Here is a 26,566-nt window from a genome sequence, read left to right as displayed (position 1 = left end):
AAGACTCTCAGACTTTTTTGTCATCGTTTTACTTTTGAATTCACTGTGAAAACCGCATCATGCACTCTGTGACTCATGTGACTGTGAGATCTCACCTCCCCGATGAAGACAATAATCACACAGTCTAGTTTCTCCTCCGGTGACAGCTTGTCTATGAGCGAGCGCAGGGTCTCTGACAGATAAGACTTCACCTTCCGCTTCACTGTGGGAATCCCCATCACCATGGTAACTGAGAAGAAGAAAAAAGGGGTCGGGGTCAGAACAGGAAGAGGGGTTGATGTTTGATCAAGTGCGTGCACACTAAAAATACTAATCACTGTATTTTTACACTGCAGGTAGTTTCCTGGTGCATCTACATTAACCAAGCATTGTTCTCAATGAAAAAAAGTTCATATATAATTCTGTTAACTTTCCTTTGGTCCAATAATTGTTGCCATTTTATTGATTGGACTGAAATTACCTGGCATTTACTAAAAAACCCACTTACCACTATATTAACTTGAACTCTTATTAAACGCCACAATTAATTAATCGTAAAGATTCCTAAATGTGGTCACTTTCCAAAAAAGATTATGTTGAAACCATAATCAGCAGATGTGCACCAAAGTAAAGGTAAATGCACAGATACTGGTCCATTTACGTAACATTGAACTGGTAGGAATTTAGTGTCATTTGTAATAAAAAATAAAAAAAAAGATTAAAATGAACTTAAACATTTGATACATGTATGACAATTAATGACTTGAATATTTCAAACACTTCCCCTGGGAGATTAATAATTGGTCATAATTTAATAGAAACTTAAAATATTTTGTGTAAATATTTAGTAATGTAATTATATTTTGACTATATTTGATTTTACACATTAATAGTGTTGGGAAATTGATAAATGCATAATAATCGTGATAATCGTAATACCGTGATTATTTCTCTGACAATAATCGTACCAAGAAAATCTACAATCGTGACATCCCTAAGTGTCTGCACAAACAACTGACAGCAAAACCCATGGTGATCATCATCATCATCATGTCTGAGCTAAAGAGAAACAGAGTACAGCTTCATGTGAGAGACCCAACAGGAAGACAAGAGCCTCTGTTGTCTTCTCCTTACTGCCTCTAGTGTAGTTTTATGGGGCCTGGAGCAGCTAAAACAGAGAGCCTCTTCTTTACAACCCGAGAGATACAGTACAACAAGAGACTGAAGCAAGTCCCTCCTCCCTCCCCCACATAAAAAGAGTTCATTTAATGAAGTAAAAAAAACAACACAAGGATCACTTTCACTGAGGGGAGAGGCAAAGTGAAAGAGTACAGAGCGAGCCCACGCCGATGATGAGAAAACAAATGCAAGGATGGACATGTTTTCAGGCGGCTTATCTGACAATGAATCACTGTTTCGTCTTCCCAAGAAAAGAAAATTAGGGCCGTAGCACAGAACTGCCCCCTTATCTCGTGTGCTCTCTTTTTCATGTTTGGTTTTTTATCTTCGTCCATGCGTGATGTATTTTTTTGCTCCATACTGACATCGAGCCCTCGGGTCAGAAACTACAGAAGGACACTGCTTTTATCTTTCATGCTTTCCAAGAGAAAGGAAAACAAACAAGCTTCTGTTTTGTCCTTAATGGAAGTTACAAACAACTTCTCCCCTGTAGGGATGCTGATGTTTTGTGAGATACATGGACTGGGGGCTTATGTGTGTGTGTGTGTGTGCAGGATCTGAAAGGGGAAAATATGCTGACGACTGAGCTGAGGTGCTGTGGGGGGCACAAGGGGCCTCGACAAAAAGCACAGAGCGAGCTTGAGGTGCAGAACGAGTGGGTAAGCAGCAGCAGCAGCAGCAGCAGCAGCAGCAGCAGCAGCAGCACGGTGGACCTGTGAGAGAGGAGAGGGTGCAATCCTCCAGAGTGATCTGTGCAGCGTGGAGAATCTGTCCCAGTTTTGCTTTGTGTTTCCTCATACAGAGCTCCACCATGTCGTATAGCGACACCCACCACCACCACCACCACCACACACCACCACCACCAAGAAAGTAGGTCGAAGATGAAAGGAGAATGTGGGAGGATGGAAAAGAGACAGAGAGTGACAGAATAAGGGAGGGTGGCAGACAGTGAATGAGTGATAATGCAGCAGCTAAGTGCAGCAGCAGCAGCAGCAGCCTGAGCAGGACCGACTCCAGGACTGCCCCTCCCCTCCCCTCGCCGTCGTCCCCTTGATCAGTCTGCCCGCTTCTCTCTGCCATCCTTTCATCTCCGTCAGAAAAAAAAGAAAGAAAAAAAGAGAGAGAGAGAGAGAGAGAGCTATCCACACGTCTGTCTGCTCCCCTTGTCACATCGGTGAAAATAACTGATTTGGCAGACCATACATTTAAAAGAAGCTAGTGTTTGGCTCCGTCTCTCTCTGTGCTGCTTTCAACATCCAGCAAGAATATGTCCAGCTTTGTTGTTAGTTTAAACTAGGGCTGGGCGATATATCGATATAAAAAATATATCGATATATTTTTTAATGGGATATGGAATTTGACCATATCGCATATATCGATATAGTTCAAATTTGCGCTGTGATCCTTGCTCCATTCAGGCTGCTGATCTGGAGCTCCCTGCACTGCTCGCCGCGCTCCGCGCCGCCGCCCCTCCTCTTCCTATTTAATTCATGCTTATCAGACCGCTGCTTCACCAGCTGATCAAGAGGAACACACCGAGTCCACGTCGACCTTGTTGCCGTTAACGAGCCGAGCCGAGCCGCGGCTCTAGAGGCTCAGTCAGCTGCTGTAGCACAGCTGTTAGCCGTTAGCTGTTATTAGCCGTTAGCACGCCGTCCCCTGCAGCAGCGTCAGAGCTCCAGACCTCTGTGAGCCGCGGTGCTGTCACCAGATACAGCTCGTAAAAAGGTTCGCGTTTACACCATGGACCTATGATAATATAATACATCCATGGTTTACACACGTTTGTTTTCACTCTGGTCCAAACCGTGGATCCGTGAGTGTCACGTGACGTTTCCATGACGAATGACCGGAAAAAGACGTGGGGCACGTCACGTGACTCCAGATGTAAAAAAAAAAAAAAAAAAAAAATATCTGCGAAATAACGCTACACTTTAACAGATACACAAGGCAGTTGTTGTTTTTTAGTTTGTAGTGCAGACAATTGATATTATTTATTTAAAAAAAAAAATTCTGATTGGTTGAACAACATTTCAAGAGTGCCTTTCTATAAGACTCTGCTATAGCTGGTGTTTATGTTACAGAAATGTCTTATAATAATCATGATAATGACAATATTTTCAAATTTCCAGCCAACTTTTAACATTGATCTTAGAAGAGGCCTCATGGAATCATGCCTTCTAAAATCCATTACTCCATTACTTTGATTTCAAAAAAGGTACTCTTGTCAGGCAGTATTTATGTTTACATTTTGTTATTTGAGCAGCTGAACATGTATTCATGAACCAGATGAAGAAACCTGTTTATTATTTATTCATTTGATTTTGCAACTGTTCAGTGAAATAGTCGGTTTCAATAAAACTACCTGTGACTTGTCATATTTGGCTTTAACTTTGACTGAACATTTGCTCTCACTTTGTGGAAAAATATCGGGATATATATCGTATATCGATATTCAGACTAAATATATCGGGATATGACTTTTGGTCCATATCGCCCAGCCCTAGTTTAAACCCAATATGTAAATGTGTTCATTTTCCTGTTATGTAACCATGAGTACATGATATTTAGGGGAGGGGGTGGTGTCTGGGAACGAAATAACATCATTAAATCGCTGCTTGTTGTGTGTGTTATGTGAGAATAAGACACTCACCTTAACTTGAGCTAAGTTAGATCATCAGATATTTATCACATTGATTAATCACATTCAATCATCAGTGAAATATAGATAAAGTGTAGCGACTACTACAATGAAATCAACAGATCTATTATATGGGTTGTTTTTGTGAGATGCAAAAAAGAAATAATATTAAACTGCTCCATTTTGAATAACAGGATGCATGAATTGATTTTCCTTAATCTGAAGCATGTTTGTTTGCCTCTTTGCACGAACAAGTTGGCCTTTGATTTTCCACTTCCCGGTTTAAAAGAAAGACCAGATGACTAATCAAATCTTTTTTGATGACTTAAAAAAAAAACCCTCTCATGTTATAATTTCTGCTTCTGTATCAGAAAAATCAACAACACTCTCCAATACAAAGTGCTGCTGAGAGGCTGCAGAAAACTGTCTGCTTTGCTCTAATGACGAAAACTGGGGCTTTTTAAGGCATTCAGACTCTCAAGGTCTTGCCGGGGCTAATGCATGACACACTGTGTCTGTGTCTCTGTCTGTGTTTGCATATGGCAAGTGTGTTTTAAACTTTTGACCTTTTAAACCAAACTTGGCAGAGGAAAACCCACAATCAACAAAAAAGTGGATATAATTTTCCATGAGATCGTCATGTCTCTCAAAATTGATGGTATCTTGTTCACTTAAGTAGTGTTGTTCACCATTAATAACCCACCACAGCCAACATAAATCCTACTGCCTGCAGCCTATAGGTGTTGCATTATGCAGCCAGTGTATGCCAATGTATAGAGGGGGACATTTAATTAATCATTTCTAAAAGAACTTGGTTCAGAGTGAGTGTAAGTGAGGAGTAATTATAGACAATGACCACATATTCGTGTGACACGCTGCCTGACATGCATCCAAAACCGCCCACCTCTCTGATAATTACACTTCACTGTCAACAGCATGTGGGCATCATGATCATCACTCTGTGTGCAGATATTTGCGTCCATAACGGTTCGCCCTGCGCAGTAAAGCTGCTCTGACATGCAATGCTGCTCATACTGTAGATGGAAAACAGAACCATGTCCTATTTTTTCTTTCATTGCAACAATGTAGCTGGCCCGCACTGAAATAAAATAACACATTTTGATAATTAAGTGATGGTTGAAAAGCTTTTGCTTGTGCTTGGTGGTGTATTTCAACCAGAAGTGGCTGCATGTCGGGTGACGTTTGATATACAAGAAGAGTCAAGCACAGGCCAGCCATGTGTTAGTGTTGTGTTGTGTGTGTGAGTTTGTGTGTGTGACTTGAGCACCTGCAGAGTGGCCACTGAAAGTAATGAGTTTGAGATTAGATCTTTTTTTTTTCCATCAGATTGTGTTGATTAATTAATTGAGGTCACCACCTCTGCCATTCAAAGTGAGTGAGTAATCAGCCATGTTGGACCCTGTGCTCAGGGTACACAGGCAAAGTCAACAGAAGCAAGAATCCTAATCTGGTTTAACTAGAAAAGACTGAATACACCACCTTATTCAAATATTCAGTTCACATTACTGTTGTTTGCTGTATTTCTTTGACTTCCAGCACTGAGTGGGAAGCTGTTGAGGGATTATCTTCTTGTCCCAACAGTCACTACAAAGGAAACTTCTACAGGACATCTGTACTCCTGTGTTACGAAATTAGTTAAATTATAGTATTCTCTTATTTACAGCTAAATCAGCACAGGTACTGGCATCGACTTTACCTGTAGTTATCTCACTAATTAGCCATGTTGCCAGCAAATATATTAGCCCTGGGTTAGTTAGCCTTTAAACAGGAACTATACAAGTCTGGTTGCTTTTCAACTGTTTTGCTAACCCCCCTCCCAACCATGTGCATTTGTTTTTAACAAAGCTGGCGAGAAAGAAATCCTTGGAGTGGTGGATAATGGTTTTCATCATATACGCGATGTGTACGATGTGTATATTTGTGTCTTATCTGTCATAAACAAGAGATTACGGGTTACGGGGGCGCATTTATGTCGTGGTGCCGCAGGGATGAGAGCTGGGACACCGGGGCGGAGGTTCTGATCTTTCAAGGTTGGTTTTCAGCCAAGAGACGCTACGTGGAAGGCAGAGAGCCTCCATTCTCTCCATAACAAGTTACATGTCATTTATTTAACCATCACAATTACTCCAAAGCTGTCAAAAATGTAGCATAGCCAAGCTAAAAATATTGTTGTTCCTCTTTAAAGCTAGCCTCGTAAACCAGCCGCTCCCGGAAATGCAATTCATTTCATTTCTGAGGGAGAGTCTGGCCTCATCCCCGCTGTAAGCGTTTGGCCTGAAACCCTCAGCCGCCGTGATTGACACAGCACGTTGGCCAATCAGGGACCGACTGGTGCAAAGCCCCGTCACTACACCAACTTGCTGATTGGCTGAATGGGGTTGTCTGTCAACGCTACTACTCCCGCCCAGTTCCTGCCCACCCCAAACGCTTACAGGGGGAATGAGGCCAGACTCTCTGTCGAAATGAAATGCATTTCCCATGAGCTCTAGCAAGTACTGTCGTAGAAAAACTCATATCTGGCTCATGTGTGTTGTCTCCGGTCAGAGTGCCGTGAAGACCCGACCACTGCCTCCCGAAGGTAAAGAGTTACACTATTTAGAAATAGCTCATCTTCACACCAATGGCCTCATTTGCTGCTGTAGGTCAAACAGAGACATCAGCAGAAACAAGAGACTTTTGTATATTCAGTTATAAATTCTGTTTTGCTAACCCTCGTCCTGGTCATGTGCATTTGTTTTCAATGAAGCAGGCAAGAAATCAATCAAAAGAGCGCTGGATAATGTTATATATCATATATGATGTTACGATGTGTATATTTGTGTAGTTTAAAAACAAGAAATTACAGGGTACGGGGCGCGTTTGTGTCGTGGTGCCGCAGAGACGAGAGCTGGGACACCGGGGCGGCGGCACCTATCTTACAAAGTTGTTTTTCAGCCAAGAGATGCTAGGTGGAAGGCAGAGAGCCTCCATTCTCCCTCATAAAAAGTTAAGCCATTTATTAAATCATCACAATTACTCCAAAGCTGTTAAGGTAAAAATGGAGCATAGTTAAGATATAGTAGTTCCTTTTTAAGCACAACACCTAGCTGTGCAAACTATGCTAACATACGTCCTGCTGTTGGATCAGCAGGGATTCAGGCACTGAGCAGCTTCAAAACCAACTCTTAAGAAACCTAAAGGATGATGTCAGAGCGGCTCCATCCATCTTTATTCACACTCTGTGGCAGAAATGTGACCGTCAACACTCTGCTGCCGAGGCCCGATGGCAGAAGAACGAGAAGTAACAAAAACAGCAGCTGAAGGACATTCAGATTCGCGAGAAAAGGAGTGTGAAGAGAAAATCTTCTGGCTGCTCGGGATAAACAAATTCTCGAATACAGCTGACGTTGCTTGGTAACAAAGAAAGTAGCAACTGTGTGAAAAAGGCACAAGTTGGATGGTGGGAGACTTGCTGGAGGCCATGTGTGTGTTTGGCGCTAGCAAAGCTGTGTTTACAATAACGCCCTTGTAGACTTTTTTTGTGAAAGGGTATTCAGTCAGGGTTCGGGCCCACTCACATCATTTCAGGCCCCTTTTCAGCCCTGGCATTAAAATGCGTTTCCACATGCATTTCAAGTGACCATTCCTGCTCACATCTCACTTCCTTACCCGTTTATTCAAATAAACAGGCTACGTACATGCAAATAAACCTGTGACACCACCAATGCATTTGGGTAAACGGAAATGATCTGTTTTTAATAAGTGCATTGCTGTTTTTAGCAAGTCAGATTATGACCGACAGGCCTGTTTGTCCAGAGTGAGAGAGACAGGGAGGGAGGGAAGCAGGGAGGGAGGTGGGATGAGGTTTTAGCCATTTGAAATAGTCTTAAATATAAATAGAAAATCAATATCTTGTGGTCAATGATATTGTGGCAGGCCATCACAAATAAATCAATGAGAGGAACAGTGTGAGATGTTTAAAAATACTTTGGTCTAGGGCTGGACAACTGAATTTTGACAGGATATAGAAATAATAATAACACAGAAATAATTTTCCAGGACATTTTCAGCTGCTACAGTCTGACAGACATCTTATCGCGTCAATACATCCCCCGTCCCATTCAGTGTGTTCTTTTTGACAGTTGTACCTTGTTTTGTACATTTAACCGGTTTGTTTTTATGTTTATTCCTCTCTCACTCCCAGAAGTCTGATTTAAGGAGTGCAGTCTATGGCTCTAACTGAAAATGAAATAATCTGTTACATGCTTAGAAATTATAACAAACAACACTTTTGCTTTTAAAGCACTCCGCTGCTCCTCTATCTGTCACTTAGCAGAGAAAACCTTCGTGCTCGCAGTCCAATACTGGAAACACTCTTCAACTAAAAGTCTCTAGTTTTCTCACTAGTTTTCTTTGGAGAAGAAATCCTTGGTGGGGTCTGAAAAAGTCAAATAGAGCTCTGGTAGCTGATGTCACAATGTGATGAATAACTTTCCAGGACAACTCAAGCTTTTCCAGGACATTTGACTTTTTTCCTCATTTTCCATGTGTTTTCCATGACTGGAAAATTGGTCAACCATTTTCCAGGTTTTCCAGCATGCGTGGGAACCCTGTTTAATTGTGATTCCGATTTTGGATCCAAACGATCTCAAAACTTTGTGATATAATCGAAGACGATATCGAACAACGATAATTTTGTCATTTTCCTAGACTATTGGGATTTTATTCTGAAAGGCAGTCTTTGTACCCACATGTGTCAGCGCTTTCCTGTTAAGGCGGCCGCCTTAACAACAAAGAGCTGCCGCCTAAACTAACGTCTTAAAAAAAATAAAAATGTAGCGATATTCGCCGCCAGAATGTGGATATACAGTATGTGATCCAGACCCCCTCGAGAAGTGAAGCGGTTTGTGCGATTGGATCTGAAAATATGTCCTAAATGCATCTAGGATGCATCCACACCTGTACCTGGAGCTGCCTCCTTGTGGTTGGATCACCCGAGACACATGTTCACGCCAGGTCTGAACAAGGCCAGAGATTCTCTGAACTCCCTTCTTCCCATATTCTTGTTCAATTTTAAGTGGGATGATGTCCTAATTTGCACAGCTATAAATATCCCAATGTCAGATATGCTTAGACCAGCAGAGAAACAAGAGAGAAAGGGGAAAAAAAGAGAGATACTGAGTTAGACTGAGAGGAACAATTTGCAGCAGAGGAACACTGAGGGAGGGGCCTCGAGGCAGAAGTTGCCAGTGGCCACTCAAGTATGTCATGTGGCATGCACGAGTGGTGGAGGGTCAAAAAGCCTGTGTAGCAGCTGTGCTACTGCTTCCTGATAGCTGTAACCTCCAGCCTCTCTGTGCACACACTGAACACAATTGACAGTGCTTTAAGGGCAGGAAGCCGGTGAGAACAAAGCAGTTGGCAACACAACACAACAAACTCCTCATTACCACTGGCTAGACGTTCTTTCTCAGATGTCAAAAAGAATACTATTAAAAAAATAAAAAAGTCCTAAAAGCTTGAGTGGCATCGACTTGGAAAGGTGGCTACAACAGACCTCGCATTTTTCTTTTTTCCCGTGGGAATACCTCACACTCATTGATCAACCAGGCTGCAGGCCAGAGACAAGCAGCTCCTGTTTGCCCCCAACCTGTCCCTCCTTCTTTTCCTCTAATTCGTCTGGGGCCTCTCCTCCTCTCCCCCTCAGTCACTGTCATTAGGAATGTGGAAACACTATTTGAGATGTTCGGTCCCTAAACTCACCTCCCCTGTGCCCCAAATTCAATTCACCTTTCACACTCACAATGCCAGACAAATAATCCTCTTAGAGTGAACCTGATATAGCAGAGGTCATATACGCTTTTATGGGGCTGCTTGAGTGGGGGAAACGGAAAAAGCTTGAAATGAAAATGGGGTTGTTGAAAACAGGACTGAAGACAAAAGAACCACACATGGGTGAAATGCCCCTCATTAAGGGTGGGGTGGCCAACGAATGACAGACAAGAGTGGAGACGGGACAAATTGCACGGCAAAAATGCGGTCGCTATTATAGTGAAGTGAGATTATATGTTATGGAAATTTGAATTGCTAAATGTACAGAGGCCTCCATCTCTTCCTCTTAAAGGGATAACTCAACATTTTGGCAAATTGGTCGCCCATTGACATAATCCCTATAGTTTTAGGAGAAGGTTTGTTACCTTTAATTGTCGGTACAAGCTGTTTTTAGAACGGCGGAGCAGAGCCGCGAGCTGCTCAGAGCTACGCTACGGAGGCTAATGGGATATCTTGGTTTCCCTCATCAAACTCATCAAATACACAATCCAACAACTCCAAAACGCTCTGGTGGACAAGTTGTGACCTGCACATTCACCACGCTATGAGACAATAACTGAACGTTACGAGAGTTGTTTTCGAGTTATATTCATGCAAAACTACTGATGCGCGTTACTGTTGAGGACAATTTTTCTGCAAGCAGTCTCTGCATTTGCCTCGAAACCAACTCTGTCTCGTAATGTTCTGTTATTATCTCATAGCGTGGTGAATGTGCTGGTCACAACTTGTCCACAAGAGCATTTTGGAGTTGTTGGATTGTGTATTTGATGAGTTTGATGAGGGAAACCAAGAAATCCCATGAGCCTCCGTAGCTTGGCTTTGAGCAGCTCTGCTCTGCCGTTCTAAAAATAGCTTGTTCCTAAAACTATAGGGATTATGGCAATGGGCCAATTTGCCAAAATGTTGAACTATCTCTTTAACTTTGTAATCTCATCTTTAGTTTATGGGTACCGCTTTTTAAACCAACAATGCGTCACAGGTTCATAAAAAAAAGAGAAGACAATTTCAACACACCAAGAGCAAGCACACATCAGAAAAACGAGAGAATTGAAATAAAGATTGAAATCTTTACTCAATCAAACTAGGAGGCCGGATGCTAAATGCGCTAATTAAACAGGAAATTACACTGTACATAATACTATAATTAACTTCAGCTCTGCGAATGTTGTTCACTTAAGTATTATTACAAAGCTCAGCCCAGAGGGGATACTTGTTGTGAACTAGTCACCGGCTGACAACTTGTTGAGACTTGGCTCTGTCCCGTGTGTGATGAGCCTCTCAGGAGCTTTTTACTGTGTTTTCCTAGGACGACCATACACACATGTAAGTGCAGCGAGTGTTCGTATGAGCTGCTCACCTCCAGTGCGGCCAAGGCCAACCTGCACGGCAGGATGTAGGCTGCCGTCATTGTTGAGAAGGTGAGGCAGGTGGTGGTAGATATTTGGCACCTGGAGCTGTTTCCTATTCGCGAGCTCCTTCAGTAGTTTCTGTGTCTCGTCTGAAAGCAGCAACAGAGGAAGAGGTTAAGTTGAGCCCTTGTCTTTGTTTTATTAAATGATGACAGAAGTTGAATTATGCAGACTTTTTAAGCCATCACTTGTTGACACCAAAGTGCACTGGTGGAACAGCGAGGCCATGTCGACTACAACATCATTTAATGAAATATTTAGTGATGTACTGACTTACACAGTTGTTTCTGAGAATTGAAGACTCACTAGCTGCAGGCCCCTCACTATGTTTGTAACTTACACTATGAGTGCATGTAAAAATTCATATTATATGTAATCTTCTTCTTTTTCTGGAATTACTGTAATAACCCACCCAGTGGCAATTAAGGGTTAATGAACACAGACTTCACACAGAGGAAGTTTGGGGAAACCCTTCCACAAAAAAAAATAGACACATAAAAAGTCTGTTTCATTTCATTTTTCATAAGAAACGGCTTCAGGTGCCTCCGCAGAGAACTTCCTTTGAATCAAATACAATAAATGAGTCTTTGTGCACCTGCCAGTTACCTGAGAAGTTTGTGAGAGCATCTTTGCTGTTGTTCGTCTCTGCAATGGCGCGTCTGAACTGCTCAAGGATGTTGTTGAGCTCAGACGATCGCTGCAGCGTCCTGTGTTCAGCCACACGAAGGCGCTCTTTCAAGGCATGGAACTCCCGCTGGTAAGCTACCAGCTTCTCTGTGAGGGAAATAAAAAGCAGAGGGGGGTAAATTAGCAGGGGACAACAACATGCATACTGTGAATTTCCAGGCGGATCCAACAAAACATAAAAGTTAATCACCTGAAAGAGTGCAAACGAAAAAGGAAACCCATTACAGTGATGCGTTTTGTAAATTTGGCTCTGACAAAATGTATTGGATGTGACATTTTTATATTTCACTGCCTCATTTAGGCGATCCAGTGCAGCTTATATTTCACTTTAGTGAAGCCAGAAAGTCGTCCGCTATGGCAGTGAAACCTTAACTAGAAATCATTCATAAAGTGCTCACTTCCACATCGCACCTTGCATGAAATGTGATGCGTTATTCAAATATGAGACTTGGATGTGGATCAAAACACCGGGAACAATAGAAGTCGTGAAGGTGAAGGAGATGCCAGCACTCGATTTGTCTTGATATGTAATATGGGGCAAACAACAGACACATTATCAGTTTATAACAGCTGTGAACCGTTATCTGCACACAAAAGAGACTATATATAGAGTATATACAAACACCTTGCATAATCATGATGAGGTTCATCTGTGAGCAACCACAGAGGAAGTGGCCTTACGTCAGCAGCAAAACAGGTTCACACGAACACACTCATACACCATCTCTGACAACTGAACAACACCCAAAAGGCAGACACAATGGAGAAGAAAGAAAACATCCATTCTTAGAGATGATCCCAAATATAAAATGTGCACAAAACTGTCCAGTGCAGACTTCAGAATAAAAGTCTGTCCACTATGGGAATACACAAGACACAAAGAGTAGACGCAAAAGTTGAGTCAATATGACTTCACTTCATGACTTGTATGACTTGTTGTACATTTTCTATCAAAAAATAGGTTTTTTATTATCACAAACCACAATAAATGTTGTTGTGTTGTAAGGATATATTGACTAAGCAGCTTTTTCAGCTCTCTCGTTCAAGTGGTTACAAACATTTACGGTAATCTGATGTTTTCTGAACGGGTTTTACGGGAGCGGTTGGGAATGTAGCGCAGTGGATCTGTAGAGCACTTCAAGTCAAGGAGCCGAGGTAATTCAGAGAGATACTTTTTCAATTTTCTTGAACCAGGATTTCTCAAGATTGTGCGAGGATTTAAAGCAAATGTCTGAAGTACAGCGGTACCTGGTGATAATGTCGCCAGTGATACAGCACTCAGCAGCAGCCATTTATTGGAAATTACTAACTGGCTGGTTTTGACGGGAAATTGCTTTTGAGGGTTGGAGGCAGTTTTCTGCAAAAACCCAAGGAAGCTGGTCTTTGGTGAACTGTTATCAGGAAGCTAAAGCGGTTGGACGGGAGGTTTGAGTGACACGGCTGATAAATTCTACGTAAAAGGGCTGAGCTGTGGTCTGTCGAAGGGATGAGGTCAAAGACTTTATCAGATCAGCTATTTACAACACAGTGAGTCAGTCTGGGTACTTATCCTACTTACTTGGTTATTACTAAGTTGTTTTTTATTGCTTTGAGTTCTCAGGCGTTGTTTTTTTTTTTTTGTAAGTGTGTGTTTTTTTTTTTTTTTTTTTTAAAGTGGCCTATAAATAAAGTTTATTAAATTGCCTTTTTGGGTGGAAAATCCAAATTAAATAAAACTAAAAGCCAATAAAATGTCTGGCACTGGCTCATATGCCTTAAAATGTGACGATATTAGCAGCACAGACTTGATTTTGTTCCAAAATAAAGTTATAAATTAAAGGGAGTACAAGAGAACACCTCAAGTCCACATACTGTATAGATGTGTATGTGTGTGTATGTCTATGAGAGAGAGATAAAGGGAGAGAGGGGTGGGGTTGTGTCCTGTCTCTGATCTTCCTCTGCTGCTGGATTTATTTTCAGAGAGCCCTCGACTCCAACAAAACCCCCCCGACTCCCTTTATCTTCTCCTCTCCATCACTCTCCGACTGAGCTGAGCTATTGTCCATCCACTCTGCCCCTTGCTCCTCTGTTTTTTTTTTCCACAGAACCATGTTGTTCTTCATGAATGCTGATCTCTAAGACACACAGACAGATGCTGTCATTTTGCCCAAAACCTCAAGAAAAAGGGCAGATTCAACCCTCAGAAGGAAAACACTTTCATCTTCACATCAGCCCTTTGATGGTTCGACTCCAGGTCTGTGGAGATGAAACCAAACCTGTAATTCTACCTTGAAAAGAAAGAAGAGGCACAGAGCATCACAGAACATAAAGTCAATAAGGTTTCTACGAAGCTCAATGTTTCCCATGTATATATACTTTCACAAATTGGACATTGGACAATGAAATAATCCATACTTGTTTTGTTTTTTGCCTCATTTTCTATATCATATTCAAGACATTCTGCTGGTATACAGCCACTCTGTGACGGCTTGGGCACACAAATCTTTTAAACAATTAAACCTACCTGAGGTCTGGATTACATCTATTCAATCTCATTATTCCTCTCTGCTCTCCAGAACCATGCGTTGTGGGGGGGAAGGGCTAAGTGGCTCTGCTCGGTCTTTGAGCTTTACATCCTCTCCTCTCTTTTTCTTAAGACTGTCTCATTCTTTCCTCTCCATTTCATACCTTTTTAAATATTTTTTGTGTCATGTCGTGTAGTACTCTCTACGCTTTTGCACTTTCCATTCTTGCATAAATTATTGTCTGCTCGCGCTCTTTCCTGGGGCCTCATGTACAAACATTGTGTATCCATAAAAACATTGCATGCAACAACTGAGGAACTGATGTACAATAGCAAACCATACAGCAAAACATCTACTACTCAAGGCCTTACTGGAATCGATAACACGCCCAAGTGCATGCTATTAGGTAAGTGGATATAAAAGCACAAAAGGTTGCAGTACCTGCCTATTGACAATGGCAGATTTCACATACATCATTGGGCGGAGGTGTAATCCAGGCATTTAAACTCATCAATGTTTTAAATTTAGGATGGTGTTTCCACAAATTAAAATAGTTCCCAGGTGTCTTAAAGACATGTCTGTGACATACTTCGGTCAAAATACCCCAAGGATCAAACATCACAGCTCTTTTTATCCGCTCAAAACAGCCCTGTTCAGAACAGCTCGTTTTAGTACCTGTCCCTTTAAATGCAAATGAGCCACTGCTCCTTCTACAGATACCGATAACCACCGATACTCACAGGTAGGGGTGGTATTATGTAAATTTGAGGAAACAGCTCGTAAAACCACACGGATTTCAACCCCGGGAGCCTGAAAATTACAGATTTTTATTTTTTTTTTTAAAGTATATTTTTCGGCTTTTTGCCTTTATTTGATAGTGATGACAGTAGAGATAGACAGGAAATGGGGAGGCAGAGAGAGGGGGAATGACACGCAGGAAAGGTCTGCCCGACGCGGGATTCGAACCGGGGACGCCTGCGGCGAGGACTGTAGCCTCTACATGGGGCGGCCGCTCTACCCACTGCGCCACGCACCGCCCCAAATTACAGATTTTTATTGTCAATTCTCACATTTTGGGGGCCGTAAGGCCAGACAAACACCCAAATATATGCTAAAGAGCCTTCAAAAAGGGATATTTCCATAGTATGTCCCTTTTAATGCATTTAATAATCAAAGTAATGTGATAGGGCCACCAGAACTCTCATCATATGTTAAGACATGAGGGCAACAGTTGCTGGTGATAATGCACCATTAAACTGGTTTGTCAACCACCACAGAAAAAGACTGATAAGAGAGAAAGATGGAGGAAGAGAATAAAACTGTAAATACAAAGTCAGAGTCGTCCAAATATAAAACTTTAAATAACAAATAAATAAAACCAACTCAAAATAAGGGTTTAGTGAGTTCTGACGTGCAGACTGAACGGTATGGTAATTTCAAACCACATCTTCACAAAATTCACAGAACAACTACCACAGTGTTCCCTATACATTTCTAAATTTGTCACGGCCCTGCACCATATGGATTTTTCTATTTTTCAACAACATATTTCAATAGGTAAAATCTTGTTTCATGGTGGAGCTCATGCAGCACATTGATGTGCTCAGATCCTCCGTGTGAACCCCCTCCACCCCCACCCTCTCTCTCAAATACATTGACAATGGACCTGTCTGTCATCGTCCAAAGTGGCCATCAGGAGCACCAGGAGAAATCCCTCGGCATCAGTGGGTCAGTGGACCATGAAAAAAATATCCATTATAAGTTTTTACTCTATCTGGCTCTTTAATGGACTTTTTGGGGCGGTTTGGATGAGACCGTGCTGCCTGAACGTGCCAGGACTGGGCTCACTGGTCAATCATAATATGCAATAACTGTATAGTTAAGTAATGCATTTGTCACAAAGTAGTCAGCAAAGAAGTATTTATGTAACCCTTTAATTTACAGGCCACTAATTACACGATAATGCAATTAATTGTTATTTCTTTGCTATTTCTTGACATTATCATGTAATCAATGGCCTGGAAATGAAAGGGTTATCAAGTATTACTCTTATGATTTAATAACTACTGCTGTGGGAAACCAAATTAACAGTATCACGGTGAATCCAGACACTGTCATAAACCATAAAATTGCATGTACAGTGATTTTCACCTTATCAGTGTGCCACAGACATCGGAGTGGGAAAAAAAAACCTGACAGACAGACACACACTGCCATCTGTCTTGGCCTCTTCACATCTTCACAGTTAAAGAGCGAAGGATGATCAAGGATGATGAAATACTTAAGAAGAAATCCAACTTGAACCCACCAGAGTGATAAGAGTTTCTCTCAGTGAATCCATCAGCTCATCAAAAGCCCTCGCAGTGATCTTGTCCTTGACCTCACTTTCCCTTTGCTGATGCATGCTGCTGACTGAGGGTTCATGAGTGCTGATGAGGGACTTGTGCAGTTTACGTTTGCATGAGCAAAGAGAGAGTCCAACTACATAATATGCAGATGTCCTTTTTTGGAGCAAAGTCTCCCTTTTTCCCAGCACTCGTCCAGTCACTGCCTGTCCTGGTCTCCAGCATTTCAAAAACATTTACTGTCCAAGTGGAAGCGGGAATCAAACATCTTCAGTGATTATGAGAGGAAACTTGCCCAGAATTACTTGAAAATCCTGTGGATGGCAGACACACTATTATATTTGTCATTCCAGAGCTGCAACAAAGACGAGAAAATCACTCGCTTAACCCGTTTTGAGAAAAAGTGATTACTAACGCTCCTAGAAAGACAGTTTCGCTAGAGCTGCATTTGATTCAGCACCGGGTGTTCAGAGGAAATTGTGGCTTATGCTACTGTCACGTAGTTTTCACCGAAACCACTGTAGTTTCTGCAGAGGCAACAGTTCCAGTGCAAATGGTCTCAGGTGTGTGCGTACTATGACCTACTATCCTGAGCAACAAATGCACTGTTTAAAGACGTTGCGTCCTGCGGTCTGCCGTTGCATCTTTCCAAATCTGAACAGTTTCTGTTCATCTTTTAGAGTCTATCTATCTTGCGTGTTGCCAGGCAACTTGTCCCAACCAAGAGACAGGCCTGGCACAAAACAAAAATGTCAATTTGTCGATTTCACACAGATTAAAAACACAAGGCAGACAGCGTCAATTAGCAAGCTGTGGAGATGCTAGTTGGCGGGTTTTGTTACATTTGGATGGAGCCATGGTGACAGTTTCCTCTCTTTGCACTGAGCAAACTGAGCCAGCTGCTGGTGTTAGCTTCCCGTTAACTCTACAGACACCACCAGAGTGATAATTATCGTCTCATCTTCCTCTCTGCAAAAAAAAAGAAAAGAAGCAAAGACACATACTTCCCAAAATACTCAGGTTTTCCCTTAAGTAATTGATTCTCCTGCCAAGTGCTCAGGCCACAAAACATGGCACGTTTCCAGAAGTCCAATTTATCAAAAAAGAAATTTCTAATTGATTTCGATCACACCAGACTGTCTCCATGTTCTGACAGAGAGCCAATTCATCTTTAAAGCAATTCAGCTACTATTCCCGTTATACTGTCACATCAGCAGAGCTCAACAACTTTATCAGTCCTTCAACTTGTTTCAGTTACTGAAAAGATACGCAACACCGTTCAGCCCTTTCTTATCAACTAGTACTGACCCCACCTACTACCATCGCACATGCATGTGAAACATCTCCACATGTATTATACATGTGTAAGGCCCTGAAGGAGTGCACCTGCTGGCCACGTGGCTCCACACTGCAGCTGCTGTGTGCAACACAAAGCAATTAACCAAGCTGTTATCTCTTAAGTAGGGCAGAATTCACAGATGCTACAACATTAGCTCCATCATTATGATAGATTAAACATATTTAAGTATGATCCAGAAGTTGTATGAAGGATTACGTCATGCTTCACTATGCTCTGGTGAGAAAAGATCTTAAATAAAGTTAAACTTTTTCAGTGCAACAGCCTCAGAAGGTGTAAATCATGTAACACATATATTCACACAGGAAAAAAAAAAGAAGCAAAGCACACCAATACATAAATAATACTGCACACACACTCTGAGTAGTAGTATTGATTTTTTTTGGTGGTATTTTCCTGAAGTGCAAGTCGATCCATGAGTAGGTCGGTGATACTCCCTGGACGGTTTTTTGTAGTTTGCAGAAAGAGAAATGCTAGACTTTTATCCCAGTCCGTCCTTTTTTTTTTTGCACATACACAACATTTTTTACTTTAAGTCTCAAGTACAGTGCGAGTTAAACTGCAGAGAAGCAGCGAGACAGACTGATATTTTGCCTCTCTGGCGACTTTCCAAACCCAGAATCTTAATTTTTTTTTTTACTATGGGCTCATTGTTTCTACCTCCTTCCACCCACTCTTCTTCCTCTGCTGTGCTGTAAGTCATGAGCTCCTGCAGCTGTGTCTCTGTGCCGGCTGCCTGACAGCAGTGAGCTGAAGCCATTGCCCCACTCTGCTCAGCTCCACTCTTCTGGCCTCACTTGGCTCCTGAGAGGCTGAGATCTGCCAGGGCCATCACTCCTCTTTTTTTGGAAACTCCACTTTAAGGGTTGTCACAAATCAGTTGTTTAACAATATCCAGAGGGGTTCAGAGCTCCGAGTCCATTACAAAACAATTTTTAGAGCTGCAATGGATTAGCTGATTTCCCAATTAGTTGACTGACAACACAATCTGAAACCAACTGTCTAATCACATTTTTATTTTATTTTATAGCTTATAAGATGTGAAGACTTGATATTTCTATATTATTACTAACTGAATGTGACTGAGCTTTGCACTGTTGGTCTGAAAACATAACCTCGCTATCTGGGTAAACTATAATGGGCATTTTACACTTGTTTTATTCAACATTTTGGCAAATTGGCCCATTGGCCCACACCGTAGAGCGTGTCAAACATGTTACCACATGTGGAAAATGCGTTCACATGGGAATTCACATGTGATTCACATAAAATTGGGCCAAAACCACAAGTTTCCCATGTGCAAAATTTTTTCACATGTGAAGCTCATAAGGTTTTTCTGTAAGGGATATATCCCTTTAAGAAGATAAATAGTCCATTGAGAAAAATGTCAACAAAATGGTCAAAATGAAAAAAAAAAAAAAAAAAAGAATGACTAGAAACCAACACATTTTAATCTAATTGATATTTGACAGCTTGGTTGTCTTCACGCTGGTTTCAGTGGGTGCATTTGTAAACAAATATGGTACAACTAAGTGACAGTGAATTACCACTGATGTGGTTTTGTAAAAACTTTAAATCAATGAGCTCAGTGAGAAACTAGGGGAAATCTGCTCATAAAATAAAGTAAACAAAATTCTCATACTATTTTCAGAACTGTGTGTTCTTCCGAGCGAGCTCTTGTGATGAATGTCTTGTTGTTGTCGTATCACTGAGAATCTGTGTGGAATTTCCCCCCAAAATCACGATTTCCTGTGAAGGCCCAGTTGTTAACTTGTCACTGTCTGTAAATGACATCACCATCATCATCATCATCATCAGATCAGCACCTCAGCTGTCAGAATCACTGTTAACACGACGACCACACGCACGCAGACTAACCTAAAGCACAGACACACAAGCCCCAGAATAATTAAAGTATGAATGAGGAAAAGGGGAACAGCCGGAGCCCAACAGTCGCTAGCTCTCCTCCCAGACGCTGAGGGAAAGAATCCAGGACGAGTGAATGAATGAATGAATGAATGCATGACTTAATAGCTATGTTGAATTAAGGAAGTGCGCCGAGGCAGGAGAAGGGAAAACAATGGCAATTGTTTTAACTTACGAAGAGATGAAGACGCCTGTTCCTGTTTAGACAGAGCGAGGGCTGTTTGGGATAAAGGGAGATGGGTGTGTGTGCGTGTGTTTCTGTGTGTGTGTGTGTGTCTGACTAAGCAGGGTACAAAACATACTGCACAGAAAAGAACTTATCCCACCGTCTCATCGCCTTGTCAGCACTCTCGTCCTCTCCCTCCATCATACAGTACAGCCTCTCTACCTCTGGCTCTTCTCATCCTCCTCCATCGTCTTTTAAGATTTGGCCTTTCTACTCACTTCTTCCTTCCAGGCCACTTAGGATTTGTCTGGCAGGCTGCCTTACCTCACATTGCGCACAAGCTAAATGTAAACACACACACACACACAGACAGACACACTGCAAAAGAAAGGACATAATGTGCAAGCCGTATTCTTTTTTTTCCATCCTAACTAATAAACTATGTATCTGACCTAGCACTCTTCCTTATCTGTCTGCTCATTTACCCTCTTCACTGCAATCACTTTTGCTATTTTTGGCCCACTGTGTTTGGAATGAGGTGATGATGGATGGAAACCATGCTTTTTAAAAGACGGAGGAAGGAAGGAAGGAAGGAAGGAAGGAAGGAAGGAAGGAAGGAAGGAAGGAACAGAGGGGAAGATGTAGATTTCAGGAGGGCAAGAAGGAGGAAGCAGCAGCATTTTCAATAAGGGAAGAAGTGTTGTTCTTGTGGTGGTAACTGTTGACTCTCAGCGTATCAGCGGAAATGATAAGCGCCTTAGATCTGTTGCATTCTCAGGCTGGACATCACAGAGAGATTTAATGTGAGTGCTCATGAGAAAAGCACAATTATAATAGAAACAACGAGTATGTTACAGATAAAAAAACATCTGTAACACATGATTTCTATTGACATTATCCTTAAACCATTGGATGACGACTCACTAGCCGAGACATTAATCCCACTCACCACTGTGAGCTAATTGTGCACACAGGATGGTTATCGCTCCCGTGTCAACATACCTGTGTGTTTTATGAGGATGCTATGATACTTAAAGCAGAAGTAAGTGGTCCGGTCGTTTTCGCTAATGCTGCGTTCCAGGCAGGCTTTTGAAATCGTAAATTACAGCTTCAAGTCACAATTTACGACTTTGTAGCGTTCCAGGCAACCCACTCGTGTTTTTCCGACCTGTTTTACCGGTGAAAGTCACTATAACGGCCACTCGTAACTTCCGACCGGTGAACTCGTACCAGATCGAACTGGTACAACTTCACGGTCGGAAAAATACGAGTTTCCTTGAACGCACCATAACAGTTCTCGTCCCTACGTCGCCACATTCACGGCGTCCCTTGGCTGCACACACAGCCCTGCATGCCGTTCTCTCTCCTCATTGGATAAAAACTGTAGGATACGATAAATGTTTTCTCCTCGACTCAGAGCAGAGCAGAGTGACTGACAGACCCGTGATTCAGACCAAACACTCTATGTAAGTGATTGCTGTTGGAAGATATAACTATTTAAGACTTATATTAACACAAATATATCACTTACTTCTGCTTTAACGTCTTAATTTCAAAGTAAACAACCAAATTACAACCACAGCTTACATTGTGTTCACTGGCAACTAGCCACTGCTTCTAGTCAGTGGCGGCTTGATTTGTTGTGTTTCATTCTCATGTCTGTGATTTTTCCTTCAGACACTAGCAATATAAACACTTGAGGGTTTTTTGGAAGCAACATGTGCCAACATATTGGTGGTGGTGGTATATTGCAATTCTCCTTACCTAAGTTTGACTACAAACAAGGACACTAATGCGTGCTTACAGTATCAGCAGTGTACTTTATTGCCATGGTGTTCTTAGTCCTTATCAAGTTTATTTGACTTACGGTAACTTGCTGCGACGGGCGATATTAAAACTGTACATCTCTAATCTGCTTGTCTCTGCTGCAACCCACTTATTACTTTTTATAGTGCGCCATGTGTGCATTTCCCTTCCTCTTGCTCTCTACCACCATTTATATGGTGAACAAACATGAGGCATCATCAGGAGGCAGGCAATGCCCTCCCTGCTGCTTGGCTTAAAGAGGAACTATGCAGGATTTGTAGCTTAACTATGCTCTATTTACATAATTAATTAGATCTGGAGTAATAGCGATGGTTATATAAATGATTGCAACTTGTTACAGGGAGGATGGAGGCTCTCTGCCTTCCACCTGGCGTCTTTTGGCTGAAAACCCACCTTGTAAGATCGGGGCCTTCGATCAACCAGCAACACAAACGCGCCCTGGAACTTGTGATCTCTTGTTTATGACGGATAAGACTACACAAATATACACTTTGTAACATCTTATATAATATCTATAATGTTATGTGCCACTCAAACAAATGCACATGGCCGAGAGGAGGGTTAGCAAAACAGCAGAAAAGCGACCACACTTGCATAGTTCCCCTTTAAATTTCAAAAGAGCATTGATAAGAAAGGAGCAACAGAAAAGCCCCTATTGCTGCATCATATCTATCTATGCCTCGTCCCAATCTAAAGCTCCGCCATTGTTTTTCAATGTAATCAGAGTGTTAAGGTTTACTTGGGACATAAACACGGGAGATATCAGAGTGCAGTCTCTCACTGGGGAATAGGGCAGGCTCTGACAGAGAAGTACACACTCTGGAGAGTCATTCAACATGGAGTGTTTGGACAGCTGACTGGCACGGCTCTCATTCACAGCAGTCGAGCAACCAGGAACAAGACAGGCTGTCGAAAAGCACAGAGTTGGGCAGGGAAAATGAAAATTAAAAAATACTTTGCCCAGGTTTGTTTTGCCTCTCCACCTCAACACCAAATACAACAAACACTCCCACCTGTGTCCTGTCTCTAAAAGGCCACAACAATCGCAAAAGCATACAACTACAGTCGTGAGCTTAAATACAAAATGTTTTCCGTGCAACTACGAAGAAGGTGTTTTTGACATTTCTCTCTTTCAGAATGACTCAATGCCGGAGGCCAAGTAAATTCTGAACACCCACGCTAGGCTGCATCAAGAGGAGAAGCCATCTTTAACAGCGGGGAGAAATGATAGGGGACACATGAAAGAGGTTCATATGTTTTACAAAAAAAGGGGAAAATAAATAAATAAATGTATTAAAAGAACTCATGTTAAGACAAGAAAGAGCACAGCACAAGCACACAGAGGCGGGCAGAGTGCAACACAGGGTGAAGGACATGAATAAAAAAAGCTTGTGATGTTGATGATGCAGGTAACGCCCACACTGATGAGAGCTTCATGTACCCTGGGATTAATATATGGAAATTCATGCTGAGGATATAACTGATACGGTAATAAATATTCATCTTCGGGCATTTTTAAATAACGGTCATTTCCTGCAAGAATGTAAAGTGTACATACGAATATTATATTTAACGGGGGCTTTAGTCTCTGCTGTATCTGTTTTGTTTGCACTCTTACCTCAGTTTGGATTAACAAGTGAAAGAAAGAAATTAAAAAGACAAGCGATATGCATGAAGAATGAGAGCTGGCCCTCATATAAATTGATGCTGTCCAGAGTTTAAGGTGTAAATCAATACTCAAGCTTTCACTGCAAGGCCAAAAGGAGCTCTTCATTACACTCTCACCCTGCTTGCCCCCTGAACGTAAACATTTGTCACATTTCGTAGTCCAACCTGGAATCAACCACTTCTTGACCGAACAGTCTGGCTATTTACAACAATATGCTGCTGAGTGCACTCACTGCAGCTTAGGAATCAACACAATCAAATTGACAAGGCATAAACAAATGAAAAGAGCGTCTCTCCGTAACAACACAAAGGCAGCACTTGTGGAAGAATTGCTCCAAATAAGCAAAACAACTCAAGTCAAGATTGCAGATTCACCGATTATAAAACACACGTGATGAGACAAGAATGAACTTGCTTCATAAACAGAAAAACAAGCAACAACACAAACCACAACAGAAAATAATCATTATCGATATCTATTTCTTTTATGTTTGGAAACACTGGCTACTTTTGTTGGTCATTTACTCGTGACCGGCGTGTTACTCTGAAAACTTCTGCTGTAGGACATAACTTGAGTTTTTACTGGACTTGAAGAATGTTTCTATATCTTGTGCAATATGTTGTTTATATTCTGACAGCATGTAACCAAAGGAAGCCATGCCCATGTCCCTCCTTTGCTTGCATTGTATCTGTCTGTTTGAGCTTGTTGCACTGCGTTGAGCTCCCTATGCCACTGACTCTACAAGCCAGGCCATTTGCTTTTAGTACATTTAGACAAACATACTCTTAACATCCCAAAGCAGGAGCTGCACAACTGTGAATGGATGATGTCTGATTTAAATATTTTCTTCAGCTCCTGTCGTTGTGCATTGTTGGTCACTATCACACGGAGACATTTCAATTAAAACAGAGCCATCGTAAATGTCTACCAATCTGAGACACACAATCCATCATGTTTGTCTATTGTCCTACACAACATGTGTAGATAAAATTGTACTTGTTACCAACTTATAACAACAACTACTACCCAGTAAAACTGAACAGAGGGGACCTATTGGACGATCAACAAGTGCCCCAAATGGAAATTAAGCGCAGTTTTCATTTTAACCTTGCTGCTTACACTTTCATCAAGCCATTGGCCAATCTCTGCTGGCACTGAGTGGACATTAAATGGAAAATATTTCATCAGGCCGATAAGCTCGACAGTAATCACAACATGAAGCCTCGGCTTGGAATTTATCTAAAGGCTGCAATTATTTACACCTGGTTGATAAGGAGTCACTAAGGCCCATGACCCCTCCCCACATGGGTTAGGTTAAACCCTGAATGTAAACACTCAGCACTTACATACTATAGAAACACAGACACTTGTGCAATGACTGAGCCTGTCCGGGTCCAGATGTTGGATATAGGACATGGTAAACTATGGGTAAATGCAGGGCTCCAAACTGCAACTAAAATTTAAGGCAGTGCAAGTACATTTTTTGATCTACTTGCGCAAGAATAACCAGTAAATTTGCCTCTTTTTTTTTAACAATGGTGAAACATGGAGGGGGCAACTTTAAGAATCTGTTAATACAGGTGTCAGGCCAATGTGTGTGAGGATCAAGAATGAAAAGGAAATGTGAATATGCTGATTTACATTAAAAAAAATTCTTTGGGACCACTGTGCGCCTAAAAAGAGTTAGTCTAGAGCCCTGGGTAAATGGTTAAAAAAAAAAACCACAACAACTAATGTTTCTCAAGTGGAGAAATGAATGACACATGTTTATAAGGAAGTGTTGCAAACTCTGCTGCAGGGCATGGTGCTTTAAACTAACAGGTACATATTAAAGTATCCCTAAATGATTGAGATTGGTGGAGGTGAGACGATGAGGAGGAGGACTGACTACACATAATATGCCCATACATTGGCAGGATACAGTAAATACAGTGCAGTAAGAAGAATATAACAGGCATGGACCTAGTTAGTAAGGAAACCATTGCATAATGTACTTGAACCCACAATCATGTGAAGGAGGCTATATGAGGGGAAATCGGGTAATGGACCAACACCTGCTGTACTGTACCAGTGGTGTAGTGGGTTAGGTATACTGTTCATACCTGTATCACAGTTAGATAGTTGTGTTGCAGTGGGTATACTGAATACTAATGCATATTTTCAATGGGTAGGCTATACGTCAGCTTGATGTCTGCCAATTTGTTAACCACCGGCACCAACCAGCAACAACCAGGCCTTCAAGCATATTGGTGGTGGTGGTACTAATAAATATAAAACCGTGTTGAGTGGTGATGTGATGTGATGTGATGTGATGCTGCTGGGAAGAGGAGGAAGAAGACCAGCTTACCTTTGCCATTCTGCCACGCTGTGTACCAGGACAGGCTGAGGAACGACGTGAAAAAGATGATCGCAGTGGCCACAGTTCCATTTCTGAGCCTCATCTCATTTCAGCGATGCCTCTCCTCTCCTCGGCTCGACTGTCGGGGGACTCAGGAGCTGCCGCTGCCGCCGCTGCCGCTGCTGCCTCCCTAGTCCTACCCTCCGTCCGTCCGTCCGTCCGTCGGTCGGTCGGTCTCTCTCTCCGCCTTCAGGATGTTGACACGGGCGTAGGCGCAGGCATATGGGAGGAGGAGGAGGGGGCGTCAAATTTGGTTTAAAAAAATAAAAAAAAAGATGAAGAAACGGAGAGAGAGGAGGGGGTGCAGGCAGGGTGCTCCGATGTTATAGCCTCCTCAGTCTGCAGCTCTTCTCCTTCTTCTTGTCGTTGTTCTTCGGCTCCTCCTGTGTTAACCACCACGACCGAGCACCACGAGTCAACTGCTTTTAACGTGACGGAGACACTTTCTTTCTTTTTTTTTTTTACATGGTCGGTTAATGTGTAACAAGCTTAGCTGCCGTGCCGATAATATCACCCATTGTAATTATTATCGCAGCCAGCCCCCGCTAGCTACAAGTTAACAAGTAGAAGACAAAAAAAATCATTGCGACTCTCACTGTGTCTGTGTGTAATGTGTATGTGTGTCTTCTGGGATAGGCTGCTCGCTC

The 26,566-nt window shown here is 42.0% G+C and overlaps 1 protein-coding gene across 1 annotated transcript in view; it reads right to left on the bottom strand.

Annotated features, from left to right (window-relative positions):
* The window catches only part of mgat4a (alpha-1,3-mannosyl-glycoprotein 4-beta-N-acetylglucosaminyltransferase A), a 39,956-nt gene extending 13,667 nt beyond the window's left edge, over positions 1-26,289 (bottom strand). The window contains exons 1-4 of the mRNA XM_083997318.1: positions 25,869-26,289; positions 11,647-11,814; positions 10,989-11,129; positions 96-229 (exon numbers count right to left, since the gene is read on the bottom strand). Coding sequence (XP_083853444.1) covers positions 96-229; positions 10,989-11,129; positions 11,647-11,814; positions 25,869-25,962 — 537 coding nt within the window. The 5' untranslated portion in view covers positions 25,963-26,289. The remainder of the gene's footprint in view (positions 1-95; positions 230-10,988; positions 11,130-11,646; positions 11,815-25,868) is intronic.
* Between the last annotated feature and the right edge of the window lie 277 nt (positions 26,290-26,566).

The sequence above is a fragment of the Trachurus trachurus genome, assembly GCF_905171665.1.
Source record: "Trachurus trachurus genome assembly, chromosome: 21".
NCBI lineage: Eukaryota > Metazoa > Chordata > Actinopteri > Carangiformes > Carangidae > Trachurus > Trachurus trachurus.
The sequence above is the reverse complement of the archived record's forward strand: the minus strand, read 5'-3'. Positions and strand labels throughout refer to the sequence as shown.